Raw genomic sequence first — 24,816 nt, forward strand, 5'->3', positions numbered from 1 at the left:
ACATTATACCTCCAGACATCTTTTAAGGCTTCATTTCCATCCCTAATCAGACTAGACTACATAATTTTTAACCATTGTCCTAAACCGTTTTCTTAAACCATACACTCCATTCTCTTGCTATCTTCCATACTTTACCTCCAAAATCCAAGTCCTGGAAGAATTCTAATGTCCACCTTCTTTGCACCTGTTCATGCACCACCAGGCACAGCTGTGGAAAATTGTACATGTGTGTAGATTGATGCCAGTAATTATCTCCTAATTTTGGCTAGACCCTCATTCTCACTTAGCAGTACTCTGCCTGCCCTGATCATCTCCTCAAAATTCTTATAACAGCTCCTTCACTTCTTCACCATCCTCCTCAAACCCTCTAACCCACAATTTTCCATGCCATTTTCAGCTCATGACTTCCCTTCCTATTTCAAAAGGAAATGGAAGCCTTAAAATAGGAACTCTGTCAATTTATCCTTTCAGGAGGATACCTGCATGCATTTATCTATATTTACACCAAATTAGTATATGTCTCACCTCCTGCCAAAAGTTAACTCTTGAACTTGGCTCTGGATTGCGTTTGCAATTCTCTCATCTCACTGGGATTTCTCTATCAAAGTTCTACAGTATTTTAGGCAGTAGGAAAGACGTTTATAGAGAAGCTGGGTAAGATTAGTAGACTAGAATGAAAATAAAGATCCTGAGTCAGGATGACAGGTGTTGGAATTTTTAAAGTGCAAATTAGAATATCTCATCATACTTTCCCTGTAGTACGTGATGGGGATGCAATTTTAGCAGCTTTGCATGTTGTGGAAATGCACCTTTATGCACCTCTCAGTATTTTTCCATAAGACTCATCCACTTGAAAACTGACTATTACTGAGTCACTTCCTCCAGTAAGTCCTGAAGTGTGTGGTCAAACAAGAGTATATACACTGAGGAGTCCAACAATGGTAAGAAAATAAATCTATAGTCAATATGCTTTTACTAATGGTTGGGCTTTTTCTCTTGGAATAAATCTGGAAGCCATGCCAGAACCTTTCACCACTTGTTACCTTTTCTGAGTGTGCCCTGGCTCAGGTACCAGTCGGTTCCCCCAGTATCACTGGTTACCTGCAATGGGCCAAGCATTGTGCTATCCCGGTGGCTGTGTCCAGCTCTGGGGGAAAAAATGTGGTGGGTGATGGGAGCAAATAAGACAAGGGTTATATTTTTGTCAGGAAATAAAGTGCTGCTAGCCAAATACCATGTTGCTTCTCCAATAATTTCGGTGAATTCTAGGTTGAGTTAAAAAAAAAAAAACAAGGAAGTCTTCTCTTGTGGAATCAGTCAGCTGACTGAGAGAGACAGCTAGTAGAGCAGATGTGCTTTTGTTACCAAAGCTCTAATGTTCAAAAAGAATTGCCCTTAACCTCTTGAAATACCAAATTACACCCTGAACTAAAAGAAAAAGCAACCAGCGCATAGCTAAGAAGAAGAGGGATATTGCCTCCTTTCATAAATTTGAGTCTTAGTTTCTGGTTTGGGAAGCAACAAATCAAAGATGCCCAAACTTTTGAAACAAGAAAACCAGAGCAACAGAATATCAGCCATGTTAAACTGGTGATATATTATCATCTTTAGCTTTAACTAAGCTGGTTAGATTGGTCATGATAGAATGAATATATTTCTAACACTTGCTAATTACTAGCTCAATCTAAAATATAAAGAAACTCTTTTTCCTACCTTGTTTTAATGCATTTGTGTAATAAGTTAAAGATAAGGACTTCTGTGCTCATGAACAGAACCAGCAGTTCTTTGCAGCTTGAAAATACCTAAAAAGTTCTAAACCCAAACTGGGAAGTATTATTAAATCCACTTTGAGCTAAGTGCAGAAATGGTTGGTATAGTGCCCTCATATAATAGTCTAGACCAGTTCTCAGCATGTGGTCTGCAGACCTCTGAGGTCTCGAAGATACTTTCAGGGATCCACAGGGTCAAAAAATTTAAGATGTTATTTGCCTTTTTTATTGTGCTAACATTTGCACTAATGAAAATACAAATGAAATGTATTAAACTTAGCACGAATCAAGGCAATACCCCAGACTGTACTAATAGTCATTGTATTCAAAGCTTAAAAAGAAAATAATGTTTCATTTAAGAATGTCCTTGAAGAAGCAGTTAAAAATAATTATATTTCAATCCTTGCTTACATGTCTTTAATATTTTGTGTGATGAAATGTAAAGTATATAAAGAACTGCTCCCTACCAGAGTTGTTTCCAAGACAAGCACTTGTGTGATTGAGTTGTGAGCTGAACTAGCTGATTTTTTCATGGAATTTTGTTTTATCTGAAAGAATAACTCATAGACAAGCTATGGTTATTCAGATTTGAGTATCTGGCAGACATTCCCTCAAAATAAACTAAGTGAATTTGTCGCTTAGGAAAACAACTGGCAGTGTTTTTGCCAATGAAGAACTTGAAGCTTTCAAATGAAAAATAGAGTTTTGTAAGACTTCTGTCAGCTTGACAGCTTCCCAGTACTTAAAGACTTTCCTGATAAGATTGACTAGATATTAACAAATATGATTTTTTAATATTATATAATGAAACGTGTTAACATTTGTAAGATCTGTGTAACTCGGTGAATTGTCATTTTCCAGGTGACCAATGCATGATGTTATAAAATTATGCATGAGTAAAAGATCCATCTAGATAGTGAGATAGGCCAATGGATCTTAGTGTAACAGAATCTGAAAAGTTCATTGATATGGTTTTAGATTCCACATTGTACTAAACTTTAAGAAACTATAATTTGCCAAGCTTTTGGTATAATATCAAAACAAAAATCCACAATTATCTAGAAAGGCTTTTAAAATACCCCTCCCTTTCCAACTGCATATCTGTGTGAGGCCAGATTTTCTCCATATGTTCAACCAAAATAATACAACAGATTGAATAAAGAAACAGATATGAAAGTCTAGTTGCTTCTACTAAGGCAGATACTAAAGAGGTTTGCAAAAATGTAAAACAGTGCCAATCTTCACAATATAGATTTTTTAATTTTGGAAAATATTAGTCACTATTCAAAGTAGTCACTTTTCAAAAAACATGTTATTTCTGTTAACATTTAATGTGCTTATCATGGTTTTAAATGATAAATAAATATTTTTAAATTTCAGTTTTATTTTCAAATATGTGAAGTATTGGTGGGCATATCCACATAAAGGCTCTTTGGGATATTCAATAATTTTAAGAGTATAAAGAGATCCTGAGACAAAAAAAAGTTTGAGAACAAGTGGTTTAGCTGATCCTAGTGAGAGAAGGGCTCTTTTACCTATGCTAAACTATAGCTACAGAGAAACCAATATGTTTTGTGACATTTAATCCCAAGAGAAATGTAACTGGTTTTGTTGTTTATTGATTAAAATATGCTTCACAGATTGCAGCCAAGGCATTTTTAAGGAGATCCAGGATTTCATTAGTCAGAGTTCTTTGGTTGAAGGCAATGGAAATCAACTAAGGCAACTGAATTAGTTTTCTATTGTTGTGTAACAAATTACTCAAAATTTAGCAGCTTAAGAAAACATGTAATTATCATCTCACAGTTTCCATGCAGTTTTAGAACCCATAGAACTTGTCACTTATTTTTTAAATTTAATTTTATTTATTTATTTTACATTCAGCAGGTTCTTATTAGTTATCTATTTTATACATAATAGTGTATATATGTCAATCCCAATCTCCCAATTCATCCCACCACCACCCCTGCCACTTACCCCCCCTTGGTGTCCGTACATTTGTTCTCTACATCTGTGCCTGTATTTCTGCCTTGCAGACTGGTTCATCTGTACCATTTTTCTGTGTTCCACATATATGCGTTACTATACAATATTTGTCTTTCTCTTTCTGACTTACTACACTCTGTACGTATGACAGTCTCTAGATCCATCCACGTCTCTACAAATGACCCAATTTTGTTCCTTTGTATGGCTGAGTAGTATTCCATTGTATATATGTACCACATCTTCTTTATCCATTTGTCTGTTGGTGGGCATTTAGGTTGCTACCATGACCTGCCTATTGTAAATAGTGCTACAATGAACAGTGGGGTGCATGTGTCTTTTTGAAATATGATTTTCTCTGGGTATATGCCCAGTAGTGGGATTGCTGGGTCACATGGTAATTTTATTTTTAGTTTTTTAAGGAACCTCCATAATGGCTGTATCAATTTACATTCCCACCAGCAATGCAGGAGGGTTCCCTTTTCTCCACACCCTCTCCAGCATTTGTTGTTTGTAGATTTTCTGATGATGCCCATTCTAACTGGTGTGAGGCGATACCTCATTGTAGTTTTGATTTGAATTGTTCTAATCATTAGTGATGTTGAGCAGCTTCTCATGTGCTTCTTGGCCATCTGTGTGTCTAGGAAGACAGTCACTCTTACAAAGGGATCACTGAGTAGATTAGGCCCACTTCGGATAATCTCCCATTTCACTTAATTAAGGACGTTCATTACACCTTTGTTATATAAGGTAACACAATCATGGGAGTGTAAGCCATTACCGTTGCCATATTTTATTGGTTAGAAGGAAATTACAAGACCTGCCCATTTTCAAGGGGAGGGGACTATAAAGTGTGTGGGTCACTGGGGGTCATTTTGGGATTCTGCCTTCCATAGCAATGTAAACAAATAGAGAATTTATTTAAAGTAAATGAGGTAGCCACACAATCAAAAGCGTGGCTGAAAAGCCAGCCTTGGAAAGGGCAAGAAGCCCTTTTCCGTTTCCTAAAAGCTATCAATAACTTGCTTTTTGTATCAAGAGGACAAATATTAATTGACTAGATTATCTAGTCAACATGACATTACTAGGTGAATCAACTCCATATTTTCTTAACATTGTGTTCCTTTACTCAAAGTTTAAAATCCTTTCCCTTGGCTAAGTGGGGCAGAGAGTCTTGAAGGACAGTCCCACAAAGACTATCCACAGTAGAGAAAGAGGTACTGCCCCAAAAGGAGGTTTTGAAAAGTAGAAGGAGAAAAAGGTGCTGGAAGGCCAAGATAAAAACGTCCACGAAAGTCATCAGAACCAAAGATAGCATAACTTTTCAAAGAGCAAAGGCAGAGAAATATTATCCTTCAACAATATATACTCATGATGTAAAATTTGACAAATCTTTTATACTTATAAGCTCAGGTTTTGAAAAGAACTTCTGAATAGATCATTATTATATATCCCCATTGACTTGTTTTTTAATGACACAAAATAGTTTCACATTATAGTTTGACTATTTCATTTATTATTGCTATGAAAGAGGGACAGATAGCTTTTTGTAGCTTTAAACAAAAAGATTATTTAGGAATTATTGCCTCACTATATTAGTTCTTGTCAAACAATGACTAACTAGTTGTCTTGATCTTACTTCCAATATTCCTTTTATCCTATATTTGAGATATCTCCTGCCTCAATTTTCTAGCCATCATCTATTCCATCATTCCAAGAACATCCAAAATTGCCCTTCCTCTATCAAGAAGACAAACGTTCATATTCCTGACTCCAGCTTCCAGCCAGGACACCTCCTAAAATTCACTTTACCACTGCTTATACAAAGTAAAATTTCATATTTTTGTCCCAAGTGTCTGGCTGGAATCAACCTTTCCTTAATACGCAAATAACATAAGTTAGCCTCCCATCCCATGCATTTTGAGAAATTTCCATGTATGCCTGGCAGGCTTATATATATTCTCCTGATTACCTTTGATTCTGAATTGCTGCTCCCACTGGATTCTTCATTCCTCTGCTTATTTGCTCATCACCTGTTGTGACTGCTCTTTCCATACCACTGCTGATGGCAGACATGGCTCCCTTTACCAAGAGTACCACTAACATAAATATATAGCAGACACTTCCTTAAGTTATGGGGTAACACAGAGAGATTACAGCACAAAATGGGAATTTTTAAAAAATTTTACTTCATTATACTTATTTCACTGCCTCACTATCCACAGCACAGATTTTTGTTTTTGTTTTTTTTTTTGGTACGCGGGCCTCTCACTGTTGTGGCCTCTCCCGTTATGGAACACAGGCTCCGGACGCGCAGGCTCAGCAGCCATGGCTCACGGGCCCAGCCGCTCCGCGGCATATGGGATCTTCCCAGACCGGGGCACGAACCCATGTCCCCTGCATCAGCAGGTGGACTCTCAACCACTGCGCCACCAGGGAAGCCCCAATTTTTAGTTTTTTAAGGAACCTCCATAATGTTCTCCATAGTGGCTGTATCAATTTACATTCCCACCAACAGTGCAAGAGGGTTCCCTTTTCTCCACACCCTCTCCAGCATTTATTGTTTGTAGATTTTTTGATGATGGCCATTCTGACTGGTGTGAGGTGATACCTCATTGTAGTTTTGAATTGCATTTCTCTAATGATTAGTGATGTTGAGCATTCTTTCATGTGTTTGTTGGCAATCTGTATATCTTCTTTGCAGAAATGCCTATTTAGGTCTTCTGCCCATTTTTGGATTGCGTTATTTGTTTTTTTGATATTGAGCTGCATGAGCTGCTTATAAATTTTGGAAATTAATCCTTTGTCAGTTGCTTTATTTGCAAATATTTTCTCCCATTCTGAGGGCTGTCATTTCATCTTGTTTATGTTTTCCTTTGCTGTGCAAAAGCTTTTAAGTTTCATTAGGTCCTATTTGTTTATTTTTATTTCCATTTCTCTAGCAGGCGGGTCAAAAAGGATCTTGCTGTGATTTATGTCATAGAGTGTTCTGCCTATGTTTTTCTCTAAGAGTTTTATAGGTCTTTAATCCATTTTGAGTTTATTTTTGTGTATGGTGTTAGGGAGTGTTCTAATTTCATTTTTTTATATGTAGCTGTCCAGTTTTCCCAGCACCACTTATCGAAGAGGCTGTCTTTTCTCCATTGCGTATTCTTGGCTCCTTTATCAAAGATATCGTGACCATATGTGTGTGGGTTTATCTCTGGGCTTTCTATCCTGTTCCATTGATCTATATTTCTGTTTTTGTGCCAGTACCATACTGTCTTGATTACTGTAGGTTTGTAGTAGAGTCTGAAGTCTGGGAGCCAGATTCCTCCAGCTCCGTTTTTCTTTCTCAAGATTGCTTTGGCTATTTGGGGTCTTCTGTGTTTCCATACAAATTGTGAATTTTTTTGTTCTAGTTCTGTGAAAAATGCCAGTGATAGTTTGATAGGGATTGCATTGAATCTGTAGATTGCTTTTAGTATAGTCATTTTCACAATGTTGATTCTTCCACTCCAGGAACATGGTATAACTCTCCTTCTGTTTGTATCATGTTTAATTTCTTTCATCAGTTCCTTATAGTTTTCTGCATACGAGTCTTTTGTCTCCTTAGGTAGGTTTATTCCTAGGTATTTTATACTTTTTGTTGCAATGGTAAATGGGAGTGTTTCCTTAATTTTTCTTTCAAATTTTCCATCATGAGTGTGTAGGATTGCAAGAGATTTCTGTGCATTAATTTTGTATCCTGCCACTTTACCAAATTCATTGATGAGCTCTAGTAGTTTTCTGGTAGCATCTTTAGGATTCTCTATGTATAGTATCATGTCATCTGCAAACAGTGACAGCTTTACTTCTTCTTTTCTGATTTGGATTACATTGTTTTCTTTTTCTTCTCTGATTGCTGTGGCTAAAACTTCCAAAACTATGTTGAGTAATAGTGGTGAGAGTGGACAACCTTGTCTTGTTCCCGATCTTAGAGGGAATGGTTTCAGTTTTTCACCACTGAGAATGATGTCGGCTGTGCGTTTGTCATATATGGGCTTTATTATGTTGAGGTACGCCTACTTTCATTACCTTCTCTTAAAGACAAATGCCTAAAATCTTTGTTAATGAAATTCATTGTACATTATCAGAGAAAAATAAGAGTGCTCTTTGTGGCTTATTGTTCTTCTGACATGGAATAACTTCCTATGGAGAGAACTGTGACAGGGACAACGTTAGCTTTACTTCAGAACTTAGTCCTTCATAAAGGCCTAGCTGCATATTTCCAAGTGCATAGGATATTTACATTTATTCAGATGTTTCCTGTCAATTTATTGACACAGGTTATGATCAGGAACTTCCATTAGGAAATAAGGATTTCCGATTTGCCATTTTATATCAATTTATGTATAATTAACTAACCTTCATATTAACCTTTTTAAAAAATATAATTTCCCGCATGGTTCCATTGGTGTATGGCAGTGACTAAGCTTCTGGAATCTCACTACATGAAGTGACTAACTTGATGCTTAGAAAAGACTAACTTTTCTTTGGACAGGTATAGTTAATGAATACTGTGTCTAATCGTTGACAGTAACAAATTCTGATAACTCTTTTATCTGCAAAAGAACTATGTATTTTATATATATATATATATATATATATATATATATATATATATATATGCCATCATATCTTTTGGTGTAAACAATAATCTGTGCTCTGATTTTGTACCAAGTTTTCAGTGTTAGTCTACGAATCAGTTGCCTTTTTGGTGGACTGAGTTCGTGATGTTAAATCAATTTCCTTGTAATCAGGCTTTGTTGTTAAAGATCTTCACATGCTCCAACTATTTTGTTTCCACACAGTTTCCTTGGTTGGATAAAAGGTTGAGATATAGTTGAGTGGACTGGAAAATAGAAATCTCCAACCTTATTTCTAAACTCTGCTTGAATTAATCTGAATATAGTTCTTTTAACCCATGTGAACAGCAGAGGAAATGACTATATCTTGTCAGAAGAAATTAGGACACTTTGATACATAACCCTTTCATGCGAAGCTGATATAATATGTTTATTAATCACTGGTATGCTCTTCTACTCTCTGTGCATAGATTTCCACTATATTTTTTAAAGTTCTTTAAATAGTCATTTATTTCGGCTTCTAGTATTGGGAAGCAGGAACACAGAGAAAAAATACTTTGTTAAAGTTTAAGTTATTGATTTGAAAAGATGTGCTTCTATTCTACTTCTTCCAGTATGTGTTTTATGAGTGACCCTGTGAGCTCTGATGTTTTTAATAAATGCAGAGAGAGTCTCTCCATCACAGTTACCTTAGTGCATGCTTGAAGCCTTTGAAGCTCAGACTTCAGCCCTGGCTGGACTGAAGCCATGGTCTGCTGCATCCTACCTGTGTTATCTGCATTCCACTATTATTAGAAATGAGAATTCTCAAGTTAGCAGGTTATTTTTGTCTTGTTTTAAGAAGAAAAACTATCATAGGGACAACATAGACTTACATTAAAGATGTAAGCTGTGGAAGAAAATAAGATCTGGGATCAGAGCACCGCCATCAAATTCCCTACATCAACATTTCTCTTACCACCTATATCTGAATCAGTTGGGCTGTTCATTAAAATGCATCTACCTGGGCCCTACCTCAGACTTTCTAAATCAAAATCTCAGGAAAGGAGTTCTAGTAAAGAACAATTTTAGCAAGCTTTCCAATGATTCAAATGCCCACTAGCGTTTGTGAATTAGCCCCTGACTTTTTATTCATTGATTAAGAAGTCAATCAGTCCTTTCAGTGCTGACTCATTTATTTGTTGATTCAACAATATTTATTGAGACACTTTTTATTACAAAGTACTGTGCTAGTTGACTTTTGAGGAATAATGCAGTATAAAATACAGCAGCTGCATCAAGTTTTTTACTATATAAGTTGGATGACAAGATATGCTCTCAATATTTGTTAACAAATAAGCACAAGATATTTGGATTCAGGGTCAAAGTAGTATTCATAGTATAGCAACCAGAACAAGAACAATTCTGGTCAGATAACACTTACAGTTCTCTTTTACTTATTACTCTATTTGATTATTAAAACTGTTCTGTGAAGTAGGTAGAATATTATTTAACAGAAGAGGAAATTGAGTCTCAGAGCTGACAAGATTGGAGATTCAGAGTTACATTAACAATTAGCCACAGAACAGACTACATTTCTAGAATTTCTAGCTCTAGTTCAGTGTTCTCACTGCGCCTACGTTGTAACTCACATACTTTTTGTTACTTAAGCTGAGACAGTTTAGAAATAGAAGAGTTTATCAGTAATGAATACTTAAGTTGAAAATCAGGCAAAATAAATCATTCAAAATCAAGTAAATAAAACTTCCTGTCAATGTTAATGTTATGTTCAGCTACCAAGCCATAAAGCAAGGATTTTGTTCTTTAAAAATGTGACAGAAGTCCAGTGGGTGGTGAATGTGTTAGGAGAAAATATAATAATTGTGATGTGCCAACTTGGTTGGGTCACAGAAATAAATTTGTGAAGGGAGCCCCAGCATCCTTGAAGAGCTCAGTAATCATTTTTCTCTGTAGGCCAGAACTTACAGTGGGAAATGGTGTAATAAATTGGGAAACCTAAATGCAATGAGGATCCCAGGGTGGCCGGGGACAGATAATGACCCTTAATTGCCAAAGTCAAGGTATCATGGTTAAAAGGACATAAATGACAGCAGAGTCAAAGTAGAAATCAGAAAAGTCTGACTTATAGAGACCTATGGCATTGACTATTTCATCATGGTGTATGGGAAAGCTACTAAATTCTTACTTCATCTGTATAAGCAAAAAAGTTCTAAGTCAGCTGAACAAAAGTCTAACTCGAATCAAAAAAAAAAAAATAGTCATGGCCCCAACTGAATTCCCAGACTTGAGTCAGTTTACAGACCCAGAATGCCTTGAATGAAGGGAAGGGCAAGTCCCCTTGAGAAATGATCCCTCTATACTGCTAAAAATTTATACTGTTAATCTTTTCCCAGCCACCCCCAAAGGGACCTATAGTCTTTCCCAGGGTAACTGCACATTGGGGAAAAGGAAATAATGAGAGCTTTCAGGGACTACTGAACACTGGCTCTGAACTGACACTAATTCCAGGAAAACCAGAATGTCAGTCTGGTGACAAAATAGGAGCTTGTGGAGGTCAGGTGATCAATGGAGTTTTAGGTTAGGACCATCTCACAGTGGGCTCCGTAAGTCCCCAAACCCATTCTTTGATTATTTCTCCAGTTCAGGAATACATAATTGTAATGACATACTCAGCAGCTGGTAGAATCTCCAAATTCGTTCCCTGTCCTGTGGAGTGAGGGCTGTTATGGTGGGGAAGGTCAAGTGGGAACCACTACAACTGCCTCTACCCTGAAAAATAGTAAACCAAAAGAAATACCTCACTCCTGGAGGGACGGCAGAGATTAATGTCACCTTCAAGGACTTGAAAGATGCAGGGATAATGATTTCTACCACTGCTCATTCAACTTGCCTATTACAAAAAACAGATGGATTTTGAAGAATGACAGTGGATTATTGTAAGCTCAAAACAGTAGTGACTACAGTTGCAACTGCTTTACCAGCTGTGGTTGCATTGCTTGAGAAAGTTTACACATTCTTTGGTGCCCGGTATGCAGCTGTTAAGCTAGCAAATGCTTTTTCCTCCATCCCTATTAATAAGACCACCAAAAGCAGTTTGCTTCTACCTGGCAAGGCCAGCAATACACCTTCACTATCCTACCTCAGGGGTATATCAACTCGCCAGCCCTACGTCATAATTTAGTTTGGAGGGATCTTAATCACCTTTCCCTACCACAGGATATCATAGTTGTCCATTACATTGATGACATTATGGTGATTGTATCCAGTGAGCAAGAAGTAGCAACAACTCTAGACTTACTGGTAAAACATTTGCATATCAGAGGGTGAGAAATAAATCCAACAAAAATTCAGGGACTTTCTATCTCAGTGAAATTTTAGGGGTCCAGCAGTGTGGGGCATGTTGAAAGATCCTTTCTAAGATGAAGAATAAGTTGTTGCATTTGGCCTCTCCTACAACCAAAAAAGTAACACAACACCTAGTTGGCCTCTTCAGATTTTGGAGGCAACATATTCCTGATTTGAGTATGTTACTCTGGTCCATCTAGTGAGTAATCCTAAAAGCTGCTCATTTTGAGTGGGGCCTACAACAAGAAAAGGCTTTGCTGCAGGTCCAGGCTGCCTTGCAAGTCTCTCTGCCTCTTGAGTCATATGATCCAGTAAATCTAATGGTGCTGGAAGTATCAGTGGCAGACACTTGTCGGTGGCTCTTTGGAGCTTTCAGCAGGCCTCTACTGGTGAGTCCCAGCACAGGCTCTTAGGATTTTAGAGCAAAGCCCTGCCATGCTCTGTTGGGTAACTGCTCTCCTTTAGAGAAACAGCATTAGGCCATCATGAGCTGGGTGTTATCTGCTCCATCAAACCATAAAGTTGGGCACGCACAGCAGCACTCCATCATCGAGTGGAGGTTGTATATAACTGACGAGGCCCAATCAGGCCCTCAACACACAAGTACGTTACATGAAGAAGTGGCCCAAATGCCCATGGTCCCCACTTTTGCTACACTACCTTTTCTTTCCCAACCTGCCCCTATGGCCTCATGGGGAATTCCCTACAATCAGTTTACAGAAGAAGCGAACACACTGGCCTGGCTTACAGATGATTCTCATGATGTGCAGGCATCTTCCAGAGTGGACAGCTGCAGCACTAGAGTTCCTTTCTGGGACATCCCTGAAGGACAGTGGTGAAGGGAAATCCTCCTGGTGAGTGGAACTTCAGGCTGTGCACCTGGTTGTTCTCCTTGCTTAGAAGGAGAAGTTGTCAGACATGCAGTTATCTACGGATTCATGGCCTATGGCCAATGGTATGTCTGGATGGTCAGGGACTTGGAAGGAACATGGCTGGAAAATTGATGACAAGGAAGTCTGGGGAAGAAGTATATGGAATGGGCAAAAGCCCAAAGATACTTCTGTCCCATATAAGTGCTCACTGAAGAGTAACCTCAGCAGGGGAATATTTTAATATTCAAGTGGATAGGATGACCTATGCTGTGAATATCAGTCAGCCTCCCTCCCCAGCCATCCCATCATCACCCAGTGGGCTCGTGAAGCCATGGTGGCAGAGATAAAGCTTTATGTATTAGCTCAGCAACATGGACTTCTGCTCACCCACTGCCAACTTGGCTACTGCCATTGCTGAGTGCCCTATTTGCCAGCCCAGAGACCAACACTGAATCCTTGAGATGGCACCATTTCAAAGGGTGATCAGCCAGGTACCTTGTGGCAAGCTGATTACAAGCATACTCAGAGATATTGCAGGTTCAGTTCCAGACCACCACAATAAAACAAATATTGGAATAAAGTGAGTCATATGAATATTTTCGTTTCCCAGTGCATCTAAAAGTTATGCTTACACTATACTGTAGGCTATTAAGTGTACAATAGCATTATATCTTTTAAAAAATGTACAAACATTACTTAAAAAATACTTTCCTGCTAAAAAATGCTAACCATCATCTGGGCCTTCAGCAAGTCAATATTTTTACTGGTGGAGGGTCTTGCCTCCGTGTTGATGGCTGCTGACGGATCAGGGTGGTGATTGCTGAAGGCTGGGGTGGCCATGGCGGTTTCTTAAAATCAGACAACAATGAAGTCTGCCACATCAATGGACTATTCCTATCACAAATGATTTTTCTTTACTATGTAATACTATTTGATAGCATTTTACACACAGAGCTTCTTTTTCTTTTTTTTTAACATCTTTATTGGAGTATAATTGCTTTACAATGGTGTGTTAGTTTCTGCTTTATAACAAAGTGAATCAGCTATACATATATATATAAAACCCCATATCTCCTCCCTCTTGTGTCTCCCACCCTCCCTATCCCACCCCTCTAGGTGGTCACAAAGCACCGAGCTGATCTCCCTGTGCTATGTGGCTAAATCCCACTAGCTATCTATTTTACATTTGGTAGTATATATATGTTCATGCCACTCTCTCACTTCATCCCAGCTTACCATTCCCCCTCCCCATGTCCTCAAGTCCATTCTCTACATCTGCGTCTTTATTCCTGTCCTGCCCCTAGGTTGTTCTTTTTTTTTTTTCTTTAGATTCCATATATATGTGGTAGCCTACGGTATTTGTTTTTCTCTTTCTGTACATTGAACTGCTTCCATCATGGAAGGGGCAGTATCTCGTTCTTACTAGAATAGACACTTTGGATATGGATTTGTTTTCCTTACATGAAATGCTTCTGCTAAAACTATCATGGGTAGACATCTATAAAGAATGCCTTGTATACCGTCATGGTATTCCACACTGTATTGCTTCTGTTTAAGGAACTCATTTCCCAATAAATGAAGTGTGGCAATAGGCCCATGTTCGTAGAATTCAGTGGTCTCGCCATGTTCTCCATCCTGAAGCACCTGTATTGATAGAATGGTAGAATGTCCTTTTGAAGACTCATTTACAGTGCCAACAAGGTGGAAAAACCTCACGGGGCTGTGGTAAGGTTTCCCAGAGGGATGTATATGCTCTAAATCAGCATCCAACATGTGGTGCTGTTTCTCCCATAGCCAGGATTCACAGGTCCAGGAATCAAGGGGTTGAAACCAGAGTGTCACCACTCACCATTACCCTTAGTGGCCCATGAGCAAAATTTTTACTTCCTGTCCTCATGACCTTTTGCTCTACTGACCTTTTGCTCTACATGACCTTTTGCTTACTGGTCCTCATGTCCTTTTGCTCTATGATATCCACACCTAACAGGGTGTAGCACACAGTAGGCAGTCAATACACCTACTTAATTATGATGAAGTGATGGATTTAGGTCATATCTTTCTCCATTTTCATTTCTGTTAAATTTGGAGTTTTTTATGAAGACTTACTAAGGAGCTAAGCAGAAGCAAACTAGGAGGAATGTGATGAGGTGATTGCTAAATTTTGTTTTCTTAAGCCAGCCTGGACTATCCCTCCCCAGCTGGGATGATTTCCAAATTGGTTTCTCTTGACCATGGAGCGTTGCTAATTCAATTAGTGAGGCCTATGCCCCAACATCCCTGGACGTTATTATTCCTCCATCAAGAACTTAAAATTTCTCCCAGAAAAACTTTATATAAAAAGCCCACAGTGAAAGGTATCTAAGTTCATTGCTGAACTGCATAATTTGGTATATACTCAGGAAACCAAAGTAAAACGTAGAGCTCTCTGATGAAAACTTTTTTTTCACTAAGTACTTGACAAACAGATATGTGATTTATATATATGAAAGTTGGGATTAATAGTCTAATCTACAGCACAGAGACTAAAAGAAATTTGGTTAAATAAAAAGTGGGGAATCTTTATCTGGAGAAATCTCCCTGCATCTTCACTTTGAATTCTATCAAGATTCACCACATGTGTAATTTGCTTGGGTAAACGTAGTTAATTATGAATGATTCAATATGGGTAAAATAAGATATGACAGTGGGTTATATTTCTACTTAGCCTCACAAACAGATATTTAAGCTTTGAATCTTGACTTTTTAATAGGATGGACAGAATATTATAAACTGAGAATTTTAAAAAGTTCTAAACAGTGAGTCTCTGAAAAGGGAGGCAAGTTTTCCCCAAAAGCACATTGAGCAAAGTCTAGAAGCATTTGGTTTGTCACACCCTGCTGGGGAAAGAAGGATGTCATTACCATCGAGTGAATAGAGGCCAGGGTGCTGGTAAACACCGACATACATTGCCCTGGACAGTCCCTGCCACAAAGCTTTACCCATCCCAAAATGTTAATAGTGCCAAGACCACGAAACCTTGACAAAGTACGATTCCTGAGAGGTAAAGCACCTTTTTTCTTTTCTAAAAATGTTTTTCTCTCAAGGGCTACCAAGAAGTATGGATTGCCTACTTAAATGCTTGAATCTTAATTTTTTTATTTTCCAGAGGAGCCACCCAAAGAAGAATTAAAGTTCCCACATGCTTTAAACCTGCAAGAAATGTATGCCTTGGCACAACTGTTGTGATTAAATTTTAACACCTGTTCTCTAGAAATTAGAACGGCCTCACTTCTAGAGAACAACAGGAGAGTGAACACTATCGAATTCCACTCATGACCATGGAAAACTGGCAATCTTAAGGAGAAAAGATGCTCCAGAATAGAAAGGAAGAATCTAAGCTGCATAAGGCCTGTTCACTACTAGTCCCAGTGCCTGGGTAGTGCCCGGCACACACAGACATTCATTAAAAATACATTGGCTGACTCTCACGGGTCCCATCTTTTTTTCCTTCAAGCCTCAGAGACCCTGCATTATACAGGATGGTTCAGAGATTGTCAAAGTAGTTTAGGCTTCTCACAGACCATATTAGGGGCATGAGGAATAGGAAACTGGGCTTTGCTCTCTGCATAAGTAATCTGAGACTTTATGAAAGGTAAGCCGTGATCCAGCCAGCTGTTCTAAACCTATTCTTCCTCCTAGAGTTGTATATCCTCCATTACTGAGTGTAAAATTATTTTAATTTTAGAAACAATTTAATTGTTTTAATGAATTATATTAAGGATTAACCATTCCTGGACCTTGCAAATCTATAACGTATAAAATGGGGTTTCCGGCGCCAAATTTCTTATGGGAGTTTCTGGGTCCAGGAACCAAGCCATGTCTTGAGAGTAGAAGCAAGAGTTTGACGAAACATCTCTGATGATGTTTTGATCTGAGGATGAGGACTTCTCTTTGACGTTTTTCAGAATCACTTGCCTTAATTAGAGTCCTGGCCACAACTCCCCTGCCACCTGCTCTTGACAATGGGTAGTGAATGCCAGGAGATACTGGCATATGTTTTGCTTTCCTCTCAGAGCACTCATTGTACTGTGCTGGTTTCTGTTGTGTTTGAGAAATACTTGGACTCCGGACAGAGCAGGCACATTCCATTCTTTGGGGACACTTTAAGCCTTCCTTTGTCCCACAAGAAATTGGCTCATTAGAGATATGTAACCTGCTCTCTAAAATTTTTCATCACACATTGCAAAATTGTCTGGGACCAAAAAATCTGAAGAGTATCTTTGCAGTTCTAGAAAATATAACTCCAGGAAAGCATATGTTATTACAAAACAAGCATCTGACATCTTCAGAACCAATGAGGTTGGGAAGTCACCCTATCCAAACTCAGTTTCCCATCTGTATTTTCCTGCTAACCATGCTCATTTATGCCTAATATTCTATTAAAGGAGTGTGGTGCCTAAACTTTTTGTTGTTGTTGTTGTTTTGTTTTTTTGCGGTATGCGGGTCTCTCACTGTTGTGGCCTCTCCCGTTACGGAGCAGAGGCTCCGGACGCGCAGGCTCAGTGGCCATGGCTCACGGGCCCAGCCGCTCCGCAGCATGTGGGATCTTCCCGGACCGGGGCACGAACCCGTGTCCCTGCATCGGCAGGCGTACTCTCAACCACTGCGCCATTGGAAAGATTTACCATCGAGTAGAGTTGCATTTGGGGAAAACACTTTATTTGACTTGATGACAGTTATAAATCATCTCCTCATATTTCCAAAAGAGGGTATATAAAATGCATAAGACAGGACATTTAAAATAAAGCCTGTGTGCAGCAACAAAGACCCAACACAGCCAAAAATAAATAAATAAATAAACAAATTTATTTTAAAAAAATAAATAACTGTCAAAAGAAAAAGCCAGGGCTTCCCTGGTGGCGCAGTGGTTGAGAGTCCGCCTGCTGATGCAGGGGACACGGGTTCGTGCCCCGGTTCAGGAAGATCCCACATGCCGCGGAGCGGCTGGGCCCGTGAGCCATGGCCGCTGAGCCTGCGCGTCCAGAGCCTGTGCTCCGCAACGGGAGAGGCCACAACAGTGAGAGGCCCGCGTACTGCAAAAAAAAAAAAAAAAAGAAAGAAAAAGCCAGAAACCGTTAAGAAGAAAAATGTGGAACCAGTGACCATATGAATAGCCAATACTATAGGTAAGTTATATTTTTAACGGTTTCACATGTATTCACTCACATAATCCTTACCACAGCACTATTAAGTGGATACTTTAGTTATCCCCAGTTTACTGATGAACAAACTGCAGCATTGAAAGATTAATAATTTGCCTGAGATTATAGACCTAGTAAGTGGTAGAACTGGTATTTGATTTCAGTCTTGCTTAGAATCTGAGTGCTAAACTAGGATACTGTACTGCCTTCCAAACTTGGTGACACCACTTTTCTGAGCTTCAAGGCAGGCGAAGCAAAAATAATCAACACTTTTCCCAAGTGCTAAATTCTTGAGAAAATCATTAGATAGATTGTAATGTGAGTAACATTATATAACATGACAAAACGTATCTTTCATTGCTCTTTTGCACAAGGTCCAAATGTGTTCTTCAAAATAATATTTCTCAGGGCTTCCCTGGTGGCGCAGTGGTTGAGAGTCTGCCTGTCGATGCAGGGGACACGGGTTCGTGCCCCGGTCCGGGAAGATCCCACATGCCGCAGAGCGGCTGGGCCCGTGAGCCATGGCAACTGAGCCTGCGTGTCCGGAGCCTGTGCTCCACAACACAGAAGAGGCCACAACAGCGAGAGGCCCGAGTACTGCAAAAACAAAACAAAACAAACAAACAAAAAAAAACAAAATAATATTTCTCACATCAATCCTTAATAAAAGGGATTTAAACAACCAATGAAAATAGCTAACAGTTGAAACCCATAGTACTTCCCAGTGTATAGCACTGATAATTGTGATTTGTGTCGTTGATCCCTGTTTTATTTACATTTGTAACAGTTGTAATTAACTTGTTTATGTATTTACTTATGTGTGTATCACTGGCCTCCTCTTCTAGAGTGGCAGCAAAGATCTGTTTGTCTTATTCAACCGTTTACCTTCAGAACTTAGCATAGAGTCTGGCATGGCATGTGCACAGAATTATTTGTTGAGTAAATCCATGAATGAATGAATCCTCCAAAGGCAAAGAGTTCTGCCCAAGAACGTAGCCTCAAGATACTCAAAGTATAAATTATGACTATAATTTTAAACTATAAATTATAATTAATTTATACATCAGGACTTTGAAAAATCATTTTTTGTTAAGCAGTCACTGGAGTTGACTTGACTGGAGTGAAAAAGGCAGGGTGTTGGCTTTTTCACTTTTTTTTTTTTTGTTCTTCTTTCAAGCTCTGATGTCAGGGCTGGTCCCTGGAGTTGTGTTCTGCAAGATCCACCCAAATCCCATCCACAAAGACAGCCAAAGACTTGCTGCAGGCAGCAAAGTCAGTGACAGAAAGGAAAGTCTGCTCCCACACCATGGCCTTGCCTCCTCCAAAGCTCCGCGGCTTCCAGTCAACAATCTTGAGGCCAGGCTTAAAGACAAAACACTTCATGTTGCATGGGGTGTTTTTTCTTGGAAGTCACAGCATCCAAGTTCTGCATCTGACTTTCCACCACCAGATCTGCTCTTGGAAATGATTTTCTCTGAATAAAACTGCAACTGAAATACTAATTACATCATAATTTTTAAAATTTGATCCTGTTCTAATCTTTGGTTTCACAGGTTTGGGGCTATTCCCAACCTTATCATTTACATTCTCATAACACTGAATTCTTTGTATTATTCCCCCATACAGCATCCCACACCACACGTTGGACCTTTGCTTTTGATCTTTCTTTGGCCTGGAATGCCCTTGCCCCAGCCCTTATCTCTTTTCAAGTTTGACCGCAGGTGTCACCACCTATAGGGGCCTTCCTGAAATTTTCAGACCCTGCTCTGCACCCTTCCTCTGTGCTTTCTTTGGTTTTAGCATTACCATATTATATTTCATGGTCTCTAGGTATCTATCTCCTCCATCAGACTACAAGCAATTCCTTGAGAGCAGGAACCATGTCTTACTCATTTCTTGTCCACAGTTCCTGGCATAACGTCTAGCAGGGAGAGAAATCTCAGTAAATATTGATTGAAATGAATTGTGTTGCCAATAAACCATGATGCTATCACTCTGTCTGACCTTTTCCTGCATTCAAAACTCCTGGAAATACCAGCAACATTTTAAATGACTGCATTTTAGCACTACTGAGAATGTAATCTTTTGTTATTTTTCTTTCTTTTCAGGAACCTCTTTCCGAAGCTATAAAAGACAAAGAGAAGAGCCATGTCCATGATTGCAGATTTCTATGGTGGCAAGTCCATTCTCATTACTGGGGCCACAGGCTTCTTGGGCAAAGTGTTGATGGAGAAGCTATTTCGCACCAGCCCAGACCTGAGAGTCATTTACATCCTTGTGAGGCCCAAGGCTGGCCAGACCCTGCAGCAGAGGGTTTTCCAGATCCTGAATAGTAAGGTATGCCTTATGGGAAGAGCCTTAGGGCATGGTGACTCACTACCATGTTCCCTTATAGCCCCAAACTGCAGGTGGGGGCCAGGATATCTGGGCATGTAGAGGAAAGGAGACAAAACAAGATAGCAAGGAACAGCTCATGGAAATCTGTGGTGTTTTCCCATAAGAGGGGAAAGAGTGCTTAGACCCTGTCCAGAGCAGGTGAGCGGGTAATCTATATTCTACAAATTACTGAGTAAGAATCAAAATGCTAAAGCTCGCAGAGTGGACTCGCCAGGCTTGAAATCTATCATGAGGTCATCCAAACTCTTCCCTAATTTTCATTTAAATTTAAGGTAGCTTTCCTCCAAATTTTTAGATAGTATATTGCATATTACATCATATCATATTATAAACAGATGTGATTACTAAGTAGCCATGCAGTAATACTTTCAGTTGTCTAAAAGCCACAAGTTGTATACTTTATCTATGATAACTTGATATCTCTATTATCCCATTATATTTCTATTATCCTGTAAGTTCTTCAAAGGGAAAATGAAACATATGTGTGAATGAGCATTTGGGTATCAAACTTTCTCACTACCCTCCCCCCAAAATATGAATGTCATCTCATGTCTTAATTTATAAATTTGAAGGCTTTCATCTCAAACATATTATCAATCTTTTGTCACTTTATACCTCTTACCCTCCAGCTTGCAATGTTTAGAATAATAACAACAATGACCTCCTAGGATTGCCATGGGAATTAATTTAAATGTACGTGTCTTGTTCATAGACTCCTTTGGAAAGTACAAGGTCACTTAGGGTTGGCAAAAAGAAGATTTAAATAAGAAATTTTTTTTACAAAGTCTCCTTTCCAGTGTTTAGGCATGCTAACATCTAATGGAGTTGTGTATCTGATAGCACAGCACATTATAGACACCCCGTAAGCTTGATGATTACATTTTATCTTCTGGCACCAGCATGAGATTTTGGTATAAACCATCATCAGGAGAATCACAAAAGCCTCTCCTGTATCTCATAGCTTAACTCAGCAGTGGGACAAATAATAATAGCTGGCACTTACTGGGTACTTAGTACATGGCAGACACTATTCAAATGAGCCTTACCTCATTGATTTTTCAACAACCCTGTGAAGTAAGAATTAATATCCAAATTTTACAGATGGATAAATGAGACCAGAAGTATTAACTTTCCAAAGGTCACCCAGTTAGTAAATGAGAGAGTCAGACTTCAGACACCCACCCCCCCAAGTCTGGCTCTAAGGCAAGCACACTTGCCTATACCCTACACTGCCTGCATTGTAAGTAATGGTTCTTAAGAATAAGAAAAAAAAGGCTGATGTGGCATAAAACCAAAATTGAGAAGAAACTCTCAGATCCTTCTTCATACAGCTTGCTCAGTTATACATCCCTAATGGACTGTTTTCATCATGTAGGAGACATGCCTCTTTAGCTTTGTAGCCAGCTTATGAATTTCTAGATAAATATTTTGGCAGAGAGTCTTGTGGTCAGCATAATTTTCGCCTATAGTTATATTCAATGCATTGTATTTGATAACACAGCAATAATTCTTTTGGTATGGAAATCTTGATTATACTATAAATAACTTATTTGTGAAACTGGCTTGCAAATCTCTACCTGTTTCCACTATTGGGCTGTTTACAACTGTCAGCTGTTGACTTTTATAAACAGTGGTCCTTAAACTGTGGTCTCCCAACCAGCAGCATCAGTATCACCTGGGAGCTATCTGTTGCTATCAGATGGTGCTTAAGAGCATGGGCTTCAGAGGTAGATTGACCTGGGTTTGAATCCCAGCACTGCTAATTATTAGCCATGGGACAGTGGGCAAGATACATACTCTACTGAGCCTCAGTTTCCTTATCTTTAAAATGGGATAATAATATCTTGCTCACATACATTTATGGCAATCTTTGGATGAGGAGAGCTGGCTCTCCCTGAAGCTCTCTTCCAAGATCGATGAAACTTATTTTCTGGAAACCCTCAGCAAAATTTTCTTTACATCTCATCAGCCTGGGTTAGGTTATATATCAACTTCTGAACCAACCTCTGTGGCCTGAGGTATGCCATGTACTGATTTGTGCAGAAACTTCAGATCTAAGCCAATCACTGGCCGCCTGGAAATTCTCAATAATCTTACAGAGAATCTTAAATTAAGGATATAATCAATCATAATTTAATTAAGTTTATAGGGAGACCCAAGCTGACATATGGGTTAAAAAGGCAAAATAAAATTTCTGTGAGTTTTATTAATGTAAAATATAAAATAATCAGCTTTGTATTTTAACTAATCCAAAACATACCCATAAATTTGTCATCTCCAATGCAGAGATAACTAAACTGGAGCTTGGTGGTATCTTAAAACCAAGAAAACTGCAGTCAGCAGCCATTTGCTAAATTCCTGGATGCTCAGGACTTTACATTTCTAGTCAGCAGCTGTCCTCCAGTTGTAGTTTTAAAAATTCTTCTCCTGCTGGGAAAACTGGACAGCTACATGTAAAATAATGAAATTAGAACACTCCCAAACATCATACACAAAAATAAACTCAAAATGGATTAAAGACCTAAATGTAACGCCAGACACTATAAAACTCTTAGGGGAAAACATAGGCAGCACACTCTATGACATAAATCACAGCAAGATCCTTTTTGACCCACCTCCTAGAGAAATGGAAATAAAAACAAAAATAGACAAATGGGACCTAATGAAACTTAAAAGCTTTTGCACAGCAAAGAAAAGCATAAACTAGACAAAAAAACAACCCTCAGAATGGGGGGAAATATTTGCAAATAAAGCAATTGACAAATGATTAATCTCCAAAATTTACCAGCAGCTCATGCAGCTCAATATCAAAAAAACAAACAACGCAATCCAAAAATGGTCAGAAGACCTAAATAGACATTTCTCCAAAGAAGATATACAGATGGCCAACAAATACATGAAGGGATGCTCAACATCACTAATCATTAGAGAAATGCAAATCCAAACTACAATGAGGTAGCACCTCACACCAGTCAGAATGACCATCATCAAAAAATCTACAAACAATAAATGCTGGAGAGGGTGTGGAGAAAAGGGAACCCTTTTGCACTGTTGGTGGGAATGTAAATTGATACAGCCACTATGGAGAACAGTATGGAGGTTCCTTAAAAAACTAAAAATAGAACTACCATACGACCCAGCAATCCCACTACTGGCCATATACCCTGAGAAAACCATAATTCAAGAAGTCATGTACCACAATGTTCATTGCAGCTCTGTTTACAGTAGCCAGGACATGGAAGCAACCTAAGTGTCCATTGACAGATGAATGGATAAAGAAGATGTAGCACATATATACAGTGGAGTATTACTCAGCCATAAAAGAAATGAAACTGAGTTGTTTGTAGTGAGGTGGATTGACCTAGAGTCTGTCATACAGAATGAAGTAAGGCAGAAGGAGAAAAACAAATACCGTATGCTAACACATATATATGGAATCTAAAAATAAATAAATAAAAATGGTTCTGAAGAACCTAGGGGCAGGACAGGAATAAAGATGCGGACGTAGAGAATGGACTTGAGGACATGGGGAGGGGGAAGGGTAAGCTGGGACGAAGTGAGAGAGTGGCATGGACATATATACACTACCAAATGTAAAATAGATAGCTAGTGGGAAGCAGCTGCATAGCACAGGGAGATCAGCTCGGTGATTTGTGACCACCTAGAGGGGCGGGATAAGGAGGGTGGGAGGTAGGCACAAGAGGGAGGGGATATGGGGATATATCTATATGTATAGCTGATTCACTTTGTTATAAAGCAGAAACTAACATACCATTGTAAAGCAATTATACTCCAATAAAGATGTTTAAAAAAAAAAAAAGATAGCCCTAATAGAATCAAATCCAGCACACAAAATTAGCTTCGTATGAGCAGTCAGTCTCACCTACCTTCCCCTTTGCTAAGCCTTCCTTCACATGGGTTCCTAAATTCAACCTCAGAATAAACAGTATTTTTCTTTTGTCATTAAAAATTTTTCCTTTTCCTCAAAGAAACTTTGCTATTACAGTAACACTATTGAAGATATGTCTAAATGAGTATTTTAAAAGGGAACAATTACTATAGCACCAAAATGCTCAAGACATTGAAATATGGACATTTCTTCTTTAGTCTCTATTTCTGGTTTTTGCAGCAAAGGGATTAATTATACTTCCATAAATTTTGACTTATGTGGTCAGATAGAAAGACAGGGCCTGGGCTTCTTCATAAAAAGAGAATGATATAGTTTAATATTTTTGCAACGTTTCCTTTAAAAGCGAAACTATTCCATATGAAGTCTAGCTTTCCTCGATTTGGTTAGAATTTAGAGGGAAACGGTGCAAGTCGGTTATTCCAAACATGTGGGTCCCCACGACCAACTGTCCAACACAGGGTTATACTTAAAGGAATATACCCAGACATCTTTGGTTTCATAGTAATTCTGTCTGCTTTGATGCTTTCCTAATTTCAGATTCAGTGAGAAGAGTCTCAGTTTTGTTAAATAATACACCATTTGCTCAAAAGTATTTGATTTGCTGAAACCAATAACATTTATTATCCCAATTTTTTCCCTTTAATTTTTTAAACTAAGGCCTTTTTGTTATTTCCTTCGTGTGTTCCCACTGTGTCTTCCACATCTGACACAGTGCTTGACACTTTGTAGGTAATCAACCAAATTTGTTCAATA

At 38.7% G+C, this 24,816-nt stretch overlaps 1 protein-coding gene and 1 pseudogene across 2 annotated transcripts in view; both read left to right on the top strand.

Annotated features, from left to right (window-relative positions):
* Nucleotides 1-24,816, top strand: part of FAR2 (fatty acyl-CoA reductase 2) — a 136,977-nt gene that overhangs the window by 65,872 nt on the left and 46,289 nt on the right. For both annotated transcript variants that reach the window (XM_029206123.1, XM_029206124.1), the window contains exon 2: nt 19,865-20,093. In XM_029206123.1, coding sequence (XP_029061956.1) covers nt 19,905-20,093 — 189 coding nt within the window. In that variant the 5' untranslated portion in view covers nt 19,865-19,904. The remainder of the gene's footprint in view (nt 1-19,864; nt 20,094-24,816) is intronic.
* On the top strand, nt 10,726-14,570 carry LOC114886130 (annotated as a pseudogene).

The sequence above is a fragment of the Monodon monoceros genome, unplaced genomic scaffold (assembly GCF_005190385.1).
Source record: "Monodon monoceros isolate NGI ecotype Baffin Bay Population unplaced genomic scaffold, NGI_Narwhal_1 Super_Scaffold_6, whole genome shotgun sequence".
NCBI lineage: Eukaryota > Metazoa > Chordata > Mammalia > Artiodactyla > Monodontidae > Monodon > Monodon monoceros.